Source organism: Aquila chrysaetos, chromosome 11 (assembly GCF_900496995.4).
Source record: "Aquila chrysaetos chrysaetos chromosome 11, bAquChr1.4, whole genome shotgun sequence".
NCBI lineage: Eukaryota > Metazoa > Chordata > Aves > Accipitriformes > Accipitridae > Aquila > Aquila chrysaetos.
In genome coordinates, this window is record NC_044014.1 from 39,022,266 (window position 1) to 39,038,001 (window position 15,736).

Sequence of the window (15,736 nt, forward strand, 5' to 3'; positions counted from 1 at the left end):
TGGGTGGGGATTAAGGCTTGTGCAGGTCCATAGGTGGTCACAGGGGTGGTGCATGCCAGCAGCGGTTGTAGCAACTCATCAGTGTGTAAAACATAGTCTGAGTCAGCCCAAATCCTGACTGTGAGACAAGTGGAGTGGGAAATAATGGGATGCTCCTGGTGAAAGGGTGAAGATGGAGAGCAAGCGGGACTCGGAGCTGCTATCAGCAGCTCGGCAGAAAGCTGAGCAATGCAGCAAGGGCGATACGGGCTCCCTCCTCCCACGGTCATGCAGGGATCCTCCTGTTCAGACCCGAGGGCAAGTCCCAGGGCAATTACTCTTCATGTCCTTGAGTCCTGCTCTGAGTGAGACTGCTCTGTAATCAGCAGAGCCTTGATGCAGGGGAAGCCCTGATTTTAAGCAAAGTCTTGGATGGCCTCCAATACCTTTGCAGAAGTTGGCAGCAGAGGATAAGGCAGCGTCTTTGGCCCCATGGGAACCCTCTTGCAGGGCTGCAGTCATCCCTAACAGTGCTCTGGGGGTTTCTAGGAGCAGAGGTAGCCCTCTCGTCCCCATCTTGCAGCCCTGATGGGGCATTTAGCTATGCGTCTCTGGGGCACCCTAAATATGGACCTAGAAAGCAGGTCCCTGGGGACCTTTGGCCATGCTGTTCTTGCTGGAAATGCCTCTGATGTGGGAGCTGCTTTCTGTCTCTCTTCTTCCCAATTGTGTGTCCAGAAAAGTTAAGAGTCAAACAGAGAAAATATAAAAATGCATGTCATTTATTTCTGTACATAACCAAAGCGCTCGTAATTAGCATCTCCAGATAGAAACCCGGACAAGTTTCCTCCCCCCAAACCAGGAGACTCAGTGCTACATTGTCAGGCTCATAATAAAAAAAAAATGCTCCATGTCCTTCTTCTTTCCTAAAAAGCAGGTTTTATAATACAAAAAAAAAAGGGCTAAAAATATTTCAAAGACACATTCTTATCAGGAAGGAATGAAGAAATACTGCTTTTTTCATTGTGAGCCTCCCTCCAGCGCTGGAGAGGTGCTTGGTGATTGTGGCTGATAACAATCCAACTTGAGAGGAGAATGCAAAACAGAATAACAATATTTACTTGAAGCTAATTGTAATTTTCACAAATGGTCACCAAAAGAGCCCAAATATCAGCAGAAAAGGGAAGCTGCTGTATCTCTTTGTTGCTGGAACGCTGCCTTCCAGCACGTAGGGTTGAGGCGATCTTATCTCCATCTGCTGCCTCGATTAAAAGAGAAGGGGAACTGCTGTTCAGGTGATAAGAGGGGGCAGAGGCTTCTCCATTAATATGTAAACTTTGGATCAAGAAGGAAGCCTTTGGATCAAAAAGAGGCTCTAGGCAGAAGTCACCTCTCAATAGATGGGTTTTGAATCTGCATGCATCAGCAAAAGGCACATCTAGTATGTGCTGGCTTCTATAAAGAGGAGGAGGAGGATGGGATGGAGATATGATCCCACTAAACTTTTCCAGTTTGGATTGAATAATGTCCACCCTGAAGGATGTATACCTGAAGTAACAGCTTTGTAATGTTTGTCCAAGCTCTTGTGATAGGTTCTCAAATCCAGACAGGACCACATCAGCCAAAAAGGATCTCCTGCCCTCCATGGCAACCAGCATCTGTATTTGCCCTATAGGATTGACTGAACCACCAATAACTCATTAAAAAAAATCATACCCAAAGGACGGAGAACTTTCCAAACACCTTGGCACCTTGTGCCCATGGTTTGAAATAATCTGTTTCCCCAGCTGAGAATTCCTGACTTCAGATCCAGGTCTGTGTGCCACCCCTGTCAAAATAGTAGTATCTCTACTTCCAGCGTCTTCACCCTATGGTGGGAGTCCTGGTAATCTCAAAACACCTTTTTAATCCACTCTTTGCAAACACTAAAATGTTTGTGCTCTTGTGGTTTTTAATTACAAATTTCTATGACCTGGGATGATTCTTGCAGCCCTGCCCATCTTAAAGGGGAAAACATGAGGAAAAATTCAAGTGTAGACACTAGAGCAGGAAGCAGTCACTGAGGATCGGCGTCACAAGGGGATACGCAGAGCTGCGATGAGATGCTTTAATGCCTTGGAGACGCCAATGTCTCTTCCCTTTTTCCTTCAGCCAGTTCTTGCTCTAGTTCCCCCATCTCCTTCCAGCCTCCCCCAGCAGCTGGTGAGTCCCCAACATTTTTTCCACATTTTAAAGCTCCATCTTCAAGACAGTTCTCCCTGTTTCAAGATGAGGATTGAGGCTGCTGGTCCATGCTCTTTAGAAGGGTCTCTTGCAATTTGCTACACTCTCCCTTGCTCTGTTTTAACTTTGCCGCCTTTTGCCCAATTTTTGGGAAAGCTCTGTGGGCTGCATTCCTCTGCCTTGCTCATTTTTAATTTTTTTTTTTTTTTGGCTCTGAGTGTGAATCTCATCCCCACTGAAATACAAGCTGTATTTTAAGGGCCTCACCCTTTCTGCCTGATGTGGCACCAGCCAAATTCCTGGCAACAGAGTGCAAATTCCCCCCAAGAGCACTTGGATGGCACCAAGCTGTGAGGGAGCTGAGTTGCCTTCGTATGCAAATAAATGCAAACACCTTCAATTAATCCAGAAACAACAGAATAATTGGCAACAGGTTATGAAGCATTTTGTCTTGCTTCTCTGCCTTTCTCCCCGAGGATTATTCTGGGGTGAATATTTCGTGGTTGCATTAAAAAAAAAAAAATAAAAAAAAATTAAAAACCCCACACCTCCTCCAGAAATATTTTTTCCCATATTCCTGGACAATTTGGCAGCCACAAAACTGTGCATTAAAGGAGGGTCATTCACTCCCTCCGTGGGGAACCTCCTCCCTACTGGCTGAAGATGTGCTCCCTCCTGACTGCTTTGATAAATGGGGAGAAAACATGTCATTTTGGGGCATAGGCTTGCAGAAGGGTTTCTTGGGCTCTGAGAAACTCATTCATTCGCAAAAGAAGGCTGTTTTGCACAAGGACCAGTTTGGCTTCCAGCAAGCCCTTCCCCACGAAGGGGAAGAGTTCAGGCAGGGGAAATCTCAGTCTTTGGGGTGGGGAGGGCAGGTTTGGCTCCTCCAGCCCCAAGCAAGGGGTGCCTCTGGCTGTCCTGCAGCAGTTTCTCTTGTGGTCTCTTCTGATGCCCCTTATTGCAGCATTTTTCTTATTAAAAGATGGTTGTGGAGGAGTTGGGCAGAGTCCTTGACAGCTTGTGTCGGGTTCACAGAGAACTGGGGTGTGCGGCAGGAGAGGGGGCAGACACCCGGTCCCAAAGTGCTCCGACTCCCCTATTCTTCTGCCATCAGCAGGAGGTTGCAGACCTTGGAGTTGGCGCGGTGCAAGGCAAACTCCCGCCCGGGCACGGTGCCCTGCCTGCCTTTTCGAGCGGTGCTGCTCTGGCTCCCGGCAGACTTGGAAACTGTGAAGATTTCTCTGTGGGACAAGGCGACAGCAAGGTGGTCAGGAGGCTGTGGTGGTGGTGGTGGTGGACCTCGTCCCCCCTCCCAGACCAGTATATTCACCTACAGAGCTTCTCCTGATGGGGATGGAAGTGCCATGCCTAGACCATCACCATGAACTTGCGGTGTCCTTCGCCCCCTTCCCTACTGGTTTCCACCCACCCTGCTCAATAAGTGTACAGGCATTAATTCCCTCCTCTCCCCAAGAAGTCCTCCTTTATGTCAAACACGTCGTGATGTTTCTGCAGTATCTGGCCATATCCAGAGCTTACCTGTATGGGACCTGCTCCTCTCTCAGCTGCAGGCACATGAGCACCGGGCTGCTGGAAAACCTCAGGATGGTGTCAAAGTGGATTGAGGTCTCCACCTCTGTCTGGCTTCTCAGGGTGGCTTGGAGGAAAGGGGCATCTAGTTCTGCCTGGAAATCAATGGCAAGACTTCCCCTGCGAGAGGGAAACACGTGGGTCCGGTCACTGAGCAATGGCCCTGTGCTGGGCACCATGCACTGGCACCAAACAGCCCCATAAGCATCTTAATTTTAGGTCTGGCCGTGGAAAAAGAGCGTGTAACCAATGCCTGCCAGACCCCTACCCAACGTGTCCATCAGGCAGGGCTGGACCCAGCAGGAGAAGAGCAGGGGGCTGTGGAAAGCCAGCCTAAGGTGGAGCATGCCTTGCGGTGGGTGCTGAGCCCTCTGGGTCCCCAGAGCCAAACAGTTTCCCACCCACTGACCTTGTGTTGATGCTCGTTTTCAATTCCTGCTCCCAAATGCTCACGTCCATGTCGGCTGAAATGTCAAGCCCCAGCCCACCCTGGAGTTTGACAGCCACTTGCAGGCCAGACTGCAGAGGAATGACCTGGAAGATGGAGAAGGCAGACCTTGCTGTGACCGGGCACTGCTCTTGGCTGAGCGGCTGATACCAGCGGCGACTTGTGGCTGCTGGGACTACCCAACTCCGCAGCTGGGCTCGCATGGGAGGAACTTGAGCCTCGTATGTCCCACGGCAGAGCCAGCTATCCGGCTGTTCTACCAACTCCAGGAGTTGTCCGGCAGTGCCACCTTGCTCTTATGTCTGCATCCGCAGTGAGTAACATACCTAAAATCCACTGGCTCATGCTATGGAATTCCCTAGGATTTGGTGTGGAGGCAGGTCACGCCCCGTCCTCCCCCCCATCCAGTACCTGGTGATGGTCCATCAGCAGGAGGTTCCCTTTGACCACACTTGTGGGTTCTCCGCTGCTTAACAGGACCTTGGCCATTAAGTCTGTATATCCCCGAAAGAAGACGATCGGCCGCAACTGAACATCGAAGAAGATGGCAGACATCCCAGCCATGAGTTCTGGCTCCTCTTCCCCTTCCAAGACGTTTTCTCCCAGCATCGACTCCATCCCTTGTGCTTCAATAGTGACCTAAAACACAAAAACAGAGATGTGAAAACTGCATGGGGCAAAGCTGGAGAGTCCATTTTGTGCCCCACAACGCTATTTCAATTGCTATACTTGTCCAACCCTTGGGTAGGGACCCTTTGAAGCAGGAGGACAGTGATGGGGTGGGTTGGATGGGGCATCCAAGCTCTCCCTTAGCACCTTGCAGAAGCGGTGTCACATCCCCTATTTTTTGGGGGGGGGCAGGGGACTCCCTTCTCCTGAGCAGGTCAGCCTGGCTTCACATTGGTGATGGGGGGTATGCATTTATGTATTTCTGATACAGGGCTCACTGAGTGCAGAGGTGAGGTCAAGCACCATAAGGAGATGAAGAAGGGACACAGATGGGGCAGTGGCAGCACTGGGTTGGTGCGGTCACCCCCCCCACCCATGTATGTGCCCCCCAGCTGCTCTCCCGGCAGCACACCTGAGCTGCATGAAGCCGCTGGCCGTGGCTGAGCAGCGAGAAGTCAGAGATGCTCTTCCTCAGGAATCCACCCTCCAAAAACAGCAGGTCCAGCCCAAAGGTGGAAAGCAGGTCCTGGGTGACTGAAAGGCATAGAGATGCCCATAAGCATCCCTGGGCAGTGCCTGGCACATCTCTTTTTGTGAATGAGTCACTGAATGGTGGTGGTGAACTGAGAGCAGCAGCAGGAGATGAAGGCTGACAAGAAAATAAAGAGCCCATAGGTAGGATGTGCAAGGCTGGGATTCTGGCAAGCGCATCCCCTGTGCCCAGTGCCGCTAAGTCAGCACTCGGCAGAATGGGGTGGTTTCTTAAAAGAGCTCATCCAGATTGATTGCAGGAATTGGGAGGTCACTGGGTACATCTAAAAGCAGCATCCTGAGAGCTCCTTGGTAATTTGTAAGCCTCCTCAATAGATTGCGTGGCTAGTCCTGTAGAGCTGTCCCATCTATGGTCAGGGTGGCTGACATGCACACATCTCATATGTTAACTGTTAAATATCTGATAAAGCTAAATGATTCAGAGGGGAAAGCTTCTCTGCACTGTCTCCTTCCATTCTTGCAATAATCAAAGGATTTAGCATTGCAATGTTTTTCTCCCAGGTGTTGGCTATTTTTGCCTTCACCTACCTCCTACAAGGCTAGGCTGAGCTAATTTGAAGAGGGACAGAAATGAGAGCTGAGGGGCGAAGATTTAAGCAGATATTTAGCAAGTGTGGAATGTTGCAGTGTCTCTGAAGTTTGATGATTTTTATCTCAGTACAAGGATTCTCCTCTTTGAAGAGCTTATTAAAAATACCTAAGGAACTGAGGAATGGAGCTAAATACCTTGACTTATCAGGAAAATCATAGAAACTCCCACCTACAATGCACCATTAGTCTCATCTTCAGCTGAAGTTCCCCTTTCAAATTAGTAGGATTTGGGAAAAGTATGTGGCACAGCCCAGCCCTTCTGCTGTAGGGGTGTCAGAGAAAGGTGTGTGTGTATATATATATATATATCTATATCTATCTGTCAGGTGATGGCAACCAGCCAGCCTCAGCTGGTGTGGGAGCACATGCTCAGAAACATCACACTGAGATTTTGGGGCATTTCTATAAAGCTGAGGCCTCTTCTGAAAGCTGCCTTTCCCTACCAGTTCCTCCTTTAGCCATCTGAGGGGACTATGGGATCAGTGTTCTCTGCGGTGTCACCTGTCAGAGGTCCTGAGAAAGAAGAGGAGATGCCGGCTTTCGAGAAGAAGTTGTAATTATTTATCTGTGGGTCTCCCATGATGTCTTTCATTATCTTCCTAGAAGCAAGAGGGAAAGGGTATGTCAGCACTGGGAGAAAAGGAAGGGAAAATGTCAGTGGTCATTACAGAAGGCTGTACAAAGAAGGGAATATAGATTTCCAAAGTATTTCTCTTGGTTGCTGACTGCTCAGAGAAGCGTGAGCAAAAAGACAATGAGCAGACATGGGCTACCCTGGAATTTCCCTCTCCTCTGGTTTATTAGGATAAACCAGTCAGATATTTTTGTGCAGCTTTTGCTTAGCTCTGAAAAATGTTAATGCTTGGTTCGTTTTGTGCAGATAGGAAGATTAATGCAGTTACAAATTGTGCACTGCCCTGCGAGGCAGAGCTTTGGCCTCCAAGGACTCTGCTGAAGCCATGAGCCTGGATCCTGTTGCTACGGGGCAGAATGAGGAGGGATGCCAGGTTTCGGCTGGCTGGGTGTCATGTGCATTAGCAGCCCTGCTGTTTTCTTCCTCCTGCAGCAGGGAATTTCCAGGCAGCTCCAAAAAGTGATGCTAGCATGCGCACTTATCCAGCTTTAAAGGCATGTTGGGTCAAAAGCCACAGCTGGAGTGTGGAGGAGGAAAAAATAGCGATGTAGAGCTAGGGGGGAAAAAAGCAACCTTCCCCTCCAGACCCACCTTGCTGGGTGGTGGTCAGCACGCAGGCTGTTCTGGACTTTCAGCAGCAGAAACGTTGCCATCTCTGTGTCCAGCTCCTTGGCAGCCAGCAGGATGTTAATGACATCCATGGGTGAGGGCTCGTTATCTAGGAGGATTTCTGCAGCGGCCAGGCGGCACGTTTTTTCATAGTTCTTCCTCTTCTCATGGAAAATCCTCCTCATTGCTCGCTTCACCTGATGCGAGAGGCCAATTAAAATGGTGCCGTTTAGGGTGGGGATGCGCAAACGGTGGCTCTGTTTGCACCCCAATGGCTTGGCTTTGAATGGGAAGAGGAGCACCAAGCCTTGGCAGCTTTGTTTCGTACCTTGCTGGAGATGTGCCGAGCAGGGAATTGCCGCAGGGCAGATACGGCTGCGGTGGTGATGGCGGCGGGACCCTCCTCGGCATGGTCAAGGAGAGTGGGGATGGTTTTGGGGAGTGCTGCGTTCCCCAAGGCCAGCAGGTAAATGACCACCTCGGACTCCTCCTTGGCACCTCTTAGCCCTGCGAGGATGGTTTCCACCCCATGCTCCACCTCCTGCTCGGGGTTGCAGGAGGGCAGAAGAGAAGGAGAATGAGGGGAGGGACGGGTGACATTTTGGGCATTCCCGGAGGCGGGATGGCGGGGGGTCTGAAAAAGCAAAGCATGGAGGTTTGCAGAGAACCCACCTGCAGCCCACACAGCTTCTGCCAGCATAGCTTGCCGACCAGAGAGCCCACGGCAACTATCCCTGTCTCCTGGACCTCGGGGGCCAGCTGCTTCCCATCCAGCTTGTCCTAGGCACCGGGAGAGGGGTATTAGGAAATGGGAAAAAAAAAAAAATGGGGAAAAAGACAGAGGAGGGTATGCTTTACCTATTATCTCAAAGTGTTTACCAAAAAAGTAAGGAAAAATTAGTTCTTACCTGTCTTGAAGGAGGCAATGCATGGTTTAATTGGATAAAATGCTGATTTTTCACAGTGGCTTTTAATTAAGCTTTTATTATCTGTAATGCACTGACATAAAGCACTTTCTGCTGAATGCTTTTCCTCGGAGGAGCATCTACTCCCATCACCAGTGTCCCATTAAAAGCACATAAAATAATCCCATAAGCGGGAAGATATATTTCTGCAGAAACTAATTTCCTTTTCCAGGAAAATACGCTTGCTGTTCCCTCCTGGCTGAAATGGGGTGAGGACCTATCCGGGGCTCAGGGAGGGAGAGAAATGTCTGTACTTACTAACACCAGGCGGAGAAGCTCTCCTGAAGGCCGGGGAGAGAAAGCTGCTGCGTAGAGAAACTTCTCCAGCAGGGATTTGGGCTCCTTGCTGAAATCCAGAAAGTCCGAGAGAGCAGCCAAGGATGCCACTGACTGTGCAGCCACTGCTGTCTCCACAACGAAAGGGCTGGAGCAAGAAGAGGGAGGTAATCAGTGGCATGACCCACCAGCAGACCTGGAGAAGAAATAAGGTACCCTGTGCAGCTCCTCCTCCCCCTTTCTCTTCTCCATGCTTTCCTCTTGCTTTAAAACTCACGGAAGCTTCAGTTTATGGGTTAAAAAAACCCTAGAAGGTCGGCTCTTGCTCCAAACTCACCCATGTCTAGGTATTTCACTGCAGAGAGGAGCCCGGCCCCAGTGCCCACACTGACAAGGGATGGATGCTATGGCCATGGGTGGATGGTCTGTAAATAACAGACCTCCAATGATATTTGCAGAAAGCCTTGCTGGAGCATTTGCTCTGCTCCAAATCGAGGGAAAAAAAAAAAAAAAAAAGCCATGCAGTGTTTGTACAGAACAGGCATTAAGAAAAAACAGAGTATGTTTGCACTAGTGAGGACAGCCAGGACAGCTGCCTGGACCAGGTACGGTGTGTGGACCAGCAGCAAACGACCCTAGTTGCCAGGGCCAGGAATGACCCTATGTGCCAGGGCTCTACATGCACAGAAAGCCAATTTTGGCAAGATAGCTCCTGGGAGTCTCACAGCATCTCCTCGGGCGCTTTCCTCAGCAGCTGCAGAACATCTCTCTTCTTGGCGCTGCGCAGCATCTGGATGAACCTCTGGAACTGCCATGTGGTCGCCACCTTGGAGGTGTCTGTTTTGACTCTCTGGCTGTCAAAAGCCTTCAGGTAGGCTCTCAGCTGCAAAGATGAGGTTTGTTAGGTGGAATTTAGCCTCTTTTACGCCTAATTCTGAATCATGGGATTATGTTTATACTCAGGAAATATTTAGGAGTGGGAGGAGCCCATGGGGGTCGCACAGTTGCCTGCAGGCCCCTACTGCAGCCTCCCACCCCCACTGCTGAGGACTTGTGCTGAAGCCCAAACGCCCCAATTTGTGGTATGTGCCAGGAAAAGAGCAGGAGAAATTGTGAGCATCACTGGTGCCTGAAAGTCACGGCAAGTCCAGATTTCCTAGGTGAAAAGCCTGGAGGACTTGAGGAGGCAGAAATAACCCTCTGTCCTTGCTAGCCTGACCTGCGGTGGAAATGTTTCCTGACCTCGGACCTGTGATGAGTTTAACCCAACTGGATGTGCCAGCCGTGGACCAGGTTGCTTCTCCCGTCACAGAAACGCAGCTATGTCTGGAGGGACAGAGGGGTCTTTCCACCATGGGTAGCAACATTAGACACTATTTAAGAGAGGTAATAAGGCAGGCTGCTGATCTACAGCGCTCCCGGGGCCACATCCTGCCTCGACAGCGGTAACCGGCCCCTCCAAATGCACCATTGTGGTTTAACCCCAAATCCTACAGCCGCCTTCTGCCCGCCCAGGTGCCCAGCTTGGGGGAGAACATGGGGTGAATTTTGGGGGTGGGTAGCGTCACTGACCGATGGGCAGTGGGTGCAGACCCTCCTGAAGGGCAGGCTGGCCATGCCCAGGGGCTGGTGCCGTCCCTCTGTGCCAGCCAGCGCATCCTCAAGGCTTTGGCCGGCCACCTCTGCTGGGCCGGGCATCGGAGGAGACACTAGCTGGAGCTGCTGCCTGTGGAGGGAGAAGAAGTCATTGGGAAGCGCTTCATCATTTACACCCGCTGTGGCTCAGAGGCTGGTTGGGTTCATACAGGTTTGGAGAAGGAGCAGATGCAGCGGGAAGCTGTCAAAAGGTGTCTGGTGTTCCCTCCGTGCCGTGCCCAGCTGCTGGACCCTGTCCTTGCTGCCTGCACCAGGCTGTGCCAGAACTCCAACAGATGCACCTTCATCCCGTGCCAGGCTGCCCAATTCGGGCAGTGGTATGTGGGGACATCACTCACCTTGAACTGATTTTGATGCCGGTGGTGGACCTCAGGGCTGGAGACACCGTGTGGCTTTCCTCTGCCAGCACCGACTGGAGGAGGTTTTCCTTCACCATGTACTGGCTTTTGCTGGTGGGCTGCCACTCGACTCCAAAAATCTTGAAAAAGGAAAAGAAAGGAGAAAAAAATGCAACCTTTTCTCTCTTCCCCTCACTCCAGGTGATTTGTCTCCTCTCTATTAGCAGCAAAAGAGCTTTCCAGACCACAGTGTCATCTGCTTCGCTTGCAAAATGTAGGAAAGGAAAATCTGGAAGAGCCCAACCTCTTCCCAGATGGAGAAGGCAGCGCCAGGTGAGGACCAGGGCGAGGGGATGCTCTCACCCGTGGCTGCTGTGGGGAGATGGACTGGTGACACTAGGCAGACTTTCTCTTTCATTACAAGGTGGTGTCACCTTGGCTCAGCCACAGAAGGAAAGGGGAGCAGGGAATGCTTCTGCCTGGCATGGGTGATGCCTGGAGAGTGCAAACTGGAAAAAAATGCCTCCCAAAGCCTTGCCCTTCCTTCAGGTCCATTTGACAGTGCTAGCTCCGTAGCTGCCCCAACGCAGCTGCATGGCGTGGGAAGAGGTATGGCCCTCAATGCCAAAACCCACCTCATCCTGACGAGCATCAGCAAGGACATTCTCTGAGTGAAAGAGAAAGCTAAGCAACAGCAATTTCCACCGAGCTTATGCCAAAAAATGCTCGGCTTCCTCGCTGCGCTGCGTTGTGACCTTGGGGAAGCTCTCCGGATTTTTTTCCTTCCGAAAGAAATGACGCACTTGCTGGACTTCACCTCTGCCTCGTTCCCCAGCTGTGGTGAGGGGAGCGCTGGTCACACCAGGAGATGTTATCGGAGCAGCTGGGCTTGCACGTGGCGGGTCTTGGGGAAGGGGAAGAGGTGAACTATGTGCAAGCGGTGGTTTTTGACAGCAAATGGCATTAGCAATAATAACATCACTATCTTAATAGAAATTTTCTTATCCACAGGCTTTGCCTTTTACAGAGCGGGGCAGCATTGTTATTTTGCTGTCACAGCTATGGATACAGGCAAGGTCCAGAGAGCTGCCTCAATCCAGATGGCAGGCTTGTGGGAAACCCCTATTTCCAAAAACATGTGCTGTGCAGGTTTTGTTACTTGCTTGGGTAAGTTTCCCATGATTCATACCCCTGAAAGCTTTGATTATATGAACACTCAGAGTTTGACTGCCAGGTGTGGAGACCCCTGCCAAAGCCTGTGGGCTCTCTGTGCAGTGATGTCCATTTTTATATTGAATTCAGTACAATATATATATTTATTTTAAAAACCCATCAGCTTTAACCATGGCAGGTATAACTGCATTAAGACCTGGAGAGTTTCACCTATTTATGTCGGGGCTGAATGCGGGCTACTGCTTTAAACAAAACAAGCAGTGGTCTTTGGTGCTGTCCCCTGTCAATCTAATCCCCAATCCAATGAGTCTGAGGTCCAGAAAACATTTCTGTATCTCCACTTTCCCAAGCAGGATTAGCTGACAGGTCAGAAGTGATAACAAGGATGGGGATGGGATGACCCAGGACATCTTTTGTGCTCCTACCCACCTCGAAACAATACGCTCCTCCCGAGGTATGTTGGTGCATCCCACTTTGGGTATGGGTCTAAGAGCTAGAGTCCCATCCCAGGCTGGTGCAGAAGGCTGAAGCCAGCTGAAAGTGGGACTCAAAACCCACCTGCAGGAAGATTTTGGGGACAGCCCTGATGTACTTGACATAAGTTGAGCCCACCACCGCGAGAGCAATGGACTTGCTTTGTTTACGGAGGTGAATCCAGAGTTTGGCTTTGCGCAGCTGAGGAGATCTTTTGTCTTTGTGATGGAATGGTTGGACACGGCATACGTGACTTCGCAGCTCCCAGAGACGTCCTCCTGAAACGCAAATGTAAGTGACCATGGGTAAGGGTGATCGGCTTTGATCGAGCCTGAATAAAATGATCTGTGTCAAGGACAGACACAAAGAACAAACTAATAAATAGAAAAATCATCAAAAAGCTAGAAAGTGGGCCATATTTGGGGGTGTTAGATAGCTCCAAGGGCAGGAAATTTGCTTTTGCAAATTCAGGCTAACACCAGCAGCAGCATCTTTGTGCCTGCATTTTGGATTTTGAGGATATTTCGTGTTGTTCACAGGTCAGTCCAGCATCAGCTGAGGTCAGGAGGGAGAGATTTCCCTGTTAGGTTGGGTGAAGTGAATCCCACTTGGTAGAAATCCCTGTAGATTTTCTTTTTTCCTCCACTTTTCCCACTGCCCAAGGAAAGATGATGATTTTGTCAGTGTGCCCATTCCTGAAAATCCTCTACAGATGATTTTTTTTTTAATTGATGTTCATAAACCCCTTCTGTCTTTCCAATAGTCATCCTTGCTCACAGCCCAAACGCAGCTGGATCAGCAAAGCCCATGATGTTTATCCTGAATTTTGCCTCCTCTGCCAAAGCACCTGGGCTGACTGTGCTTTGGGGCCAGCTCTCCTGCTGCACCACGGTCCCTGGCTTTTGGGCAGGATCTGGCCCCAGCTGTGCACCTACCTCCACTGCGGTGCCGGCGTGGGGCTGGAGCTGGAGCAGACTGACGACGCCTCGCTTCAGGTTTGAGATCAGGATGCTTTCCCCTTCGTCCCCGTAGAAGGCTTTCACCTGGGAGGGCAAGAGGTGATGTTTGCCTGCGGGGGTGGCTCTGCGGGCTCTCTGCCGCCTTCCCTGCTGAAAGGCATCTCCCCTGCAACCTAAGCAAAACCCTGTAGATACCCAAAGATTTTTCACAAGGAGGACCCTAACCCTCAATGGCACGGGCTTTGTGGATACATGCTCACAAATTTTCCCTTTTATTCCCCGTGATGGTTTTCCCAAGCCTTAGAGGAGAAGGTCAGAAAGGAGCTCGCATCCCACAGTAAGGACCGAGGCCCTTTTCACACAGGATGCTGCAGCTCCAGCCAAGCCTTCAGCCCCTTTGGAGGATGGGGCTGCATCTAGGGTCACACTGGAAGAACTGCATTTGCCACCCTGTCCAGTTCCTTGTGTTCTGGTATGAGATCAGAGGTGGAACAGGAGTTTGTATGGGCTTTGTAGCTGGGAAAATTTGGGATGCGGGCAGGAGTGCTCTGCAGAGGGCATAAGGAAGCCCAGGAGGTGTCCAGCTGACCTTCCCGCCGCTCCAGGAGATGAACACCGGCTGCTGGAGCTCTGCCCACGCCTCCTGGCTCAGTGCAATCTCTGCAGGGGCACCTCCAGTGCCGTCCTGTCTCCTCTCCTCTTCTGGCTCATGTTGGGTTTTCAGGTCGCGGATCTATGACAGCAGAAGATGGCAGAAAGCAGTGACCGAGCACATCTGCTCTAAGGCTGCTGGGCATTTTACCTGCAGGCGATGGCCTCTTGGTCACAGAGGTCATTTTTCAGGTGGCTTGGACTAGAAAGTGAAGGGGGTAAGGAAAGACAGCATCGCTGCTCCCAGGAGGAGTACCTGGCTGCAATGGATTTACCACCTCACGCACCTGCACCTGGAGCAGCTCTTCCCCGCCGGGGTCCCTCCAGAGACGTTGCAGCTGGACCAATGCCTCAGCCCGCAGCCAGGCTCCCCGCGGGGACGGTGTGGACACGTGGTCCAGCTGGAGATCCAGGGAATAGCGGTACTGATACAGGGTCTCAGGCTGGAAAGAAAGCGGCTGCAAATCCCCTAAGGAAAGATGCAAATGTTGAAGGTATGTGGTCACAGACCTCAGTCCCTCTGCTTGCTGCAGCTGGCATCCTCCACCTTAGAGAGGACCTGGACCCACAGGGATGCTTGTGACCTGCATCACTTTGCCTCCTAGAAGTGTCATTTTTATGCCAAGCAGCAGGTATAACTGACATGTTTGGGGGAGAACGTGGGAAGGTTTTCACAAGAAATTATTTGTGCTTGTGGTTTGGATATTTGGGTGTTCGCGGGGTGACAGCTGCTTCCTGCTTGCATTTCCAGTCCTGCCTTAGAAATGATGGCCAGAGTGGGGGTCCTCTCTGGGAACTTCAGGACTTTTCGAAACTACCAGAGAAACACACTTTAGTCCTGAAGCAAAGTTTCCTGAGCATGCCCGCAGACAGGAGGGATGTCTCTGAAGTGTCTTTTCAGCATTGTGCATTAACTGGGGCAATGCTAGCATTTTTATTTAGGGGAGAAGAGAGGTCATATTCTTCATGTTGTGTGTTTCCCATCCGAACTGCCAATTCTTAATTAAATCACTGACTTTGTGATGGGGCAAAATGAAGTTGATGGGGCAGCTTAGGATGAAAACTCCTTGCTTTAATCTCATTTATCTAGAATTATTTGGAATCCCTTCTTTTGTTCATATACAAATAGGATTGTAGGGGGGAGGGTTGCCTTTGCCATGACATAACCAGCCTAATCTATTTTCAGAAGTCATTTGAAATTCTCTTGCAAATCTGATGCACTTGCTGGGGTTCTGAAATGTTTTGTAGTTTTGCTAATTTTGTTATAATGACAAATGAAAGGAATCGATGGAAATCCAGCTCATTCCCTGGGGCTTCCTCCATGAGTCAGCCTGAAGAGTTTCTATATTTCTGCACTGTGTGCAGTTTAAAAAGCTCCAGCTCTCTGGTTTTCCTTACCCCCCAGGGAGGACTTCCATGGTCCCAAAATATTTCCCCGCCTCAGGAGATGCTCAGTTTGCAGTTGTGGCAATAACTCTTCCCTCCCCGGCCGGAGACTGGGGAGATATTGTGTTACGGCGAGCCCCGGGAGGCTCTTTGTGCACCAGGATGAGCATCCCGCCTCTTGGGGTATCCGGACCCCATCGTGTCCCTGGACCCAAAGCAGCCCAAAGTCTCTTACCTTTTGCTGGGCTCACGAAGGAAAAGCAAAGCAGGCAAATGTATCCCCAAAATGCCTGCGGATTCATGGTGGGCTCTGGGAGCTGGGCGGGAGACGGGGAAGGAAGGGGGGTGGGAGAGGGACTATACAACAAAAGTGGGCAAGATCTGCAGCGTCAGGCGGTGGGGCCCAACCTCCCTATCCCCGCCTTACACATCCAAGGAAAAGCAAATAATTAAACCTTTGCACCAACCCCCAGCAGCCACGGAGGGTTTGGAAATCAGCTGAGGTTTGCCAAAGACCAGTGGGAGGGGAGGAAAGCTGCAAAAAAGAGCTGCCAGAACCA

General features: G+C 50.7%; 1 protein-coding gene across 1 annotated transcript; it reads right to left on the reverse strand.

Moving 5' to 3' along the window:
* Window positions 1–745: 745 nt before the first annotated feature.
* On the reverse strand, window positions 746–15,516 carry LOC115348626 (microsomal triglyceride transfer protein-like). Its single transcript, XM_030031579.1, has 18 exons — window positions 15,412–15,516; window positions 14,078–14,259; window positions 13,729–13,872; window positions 13,116–13,223; window positions 12,342–12,458; window positions 10,534–10,673; window positions 10,112–10,265; window positions 9,265–9,422; window positions 8,522–8,687; window positions 7,971–8,078; window positions 7,627–7,839; window positions 7,281–7,495; window positions 6,557–6,654; window positions 5,325–5,446; window positions 4,655–4,882; window positions 4,205–4,329; window positions 3,745–3,915; window positions 746–3,446 (listed from the first exon to the last, which is right to left on the reverse strand). The coding sequence occupies exons 1-18, from the start codon at window positions 15,476–15,478 to the stop codon at window positions 3,302–3,304; spliced, it is 2,661 nt and encodes an 886-aa protein (XP_029887439.1). The 5' UTR covers window positions 15,479–15,516; the 3' UTR covers window positions 746–3,301.
* Window positions 15,517–15,736: the final 220 nt, after the last annotated feature.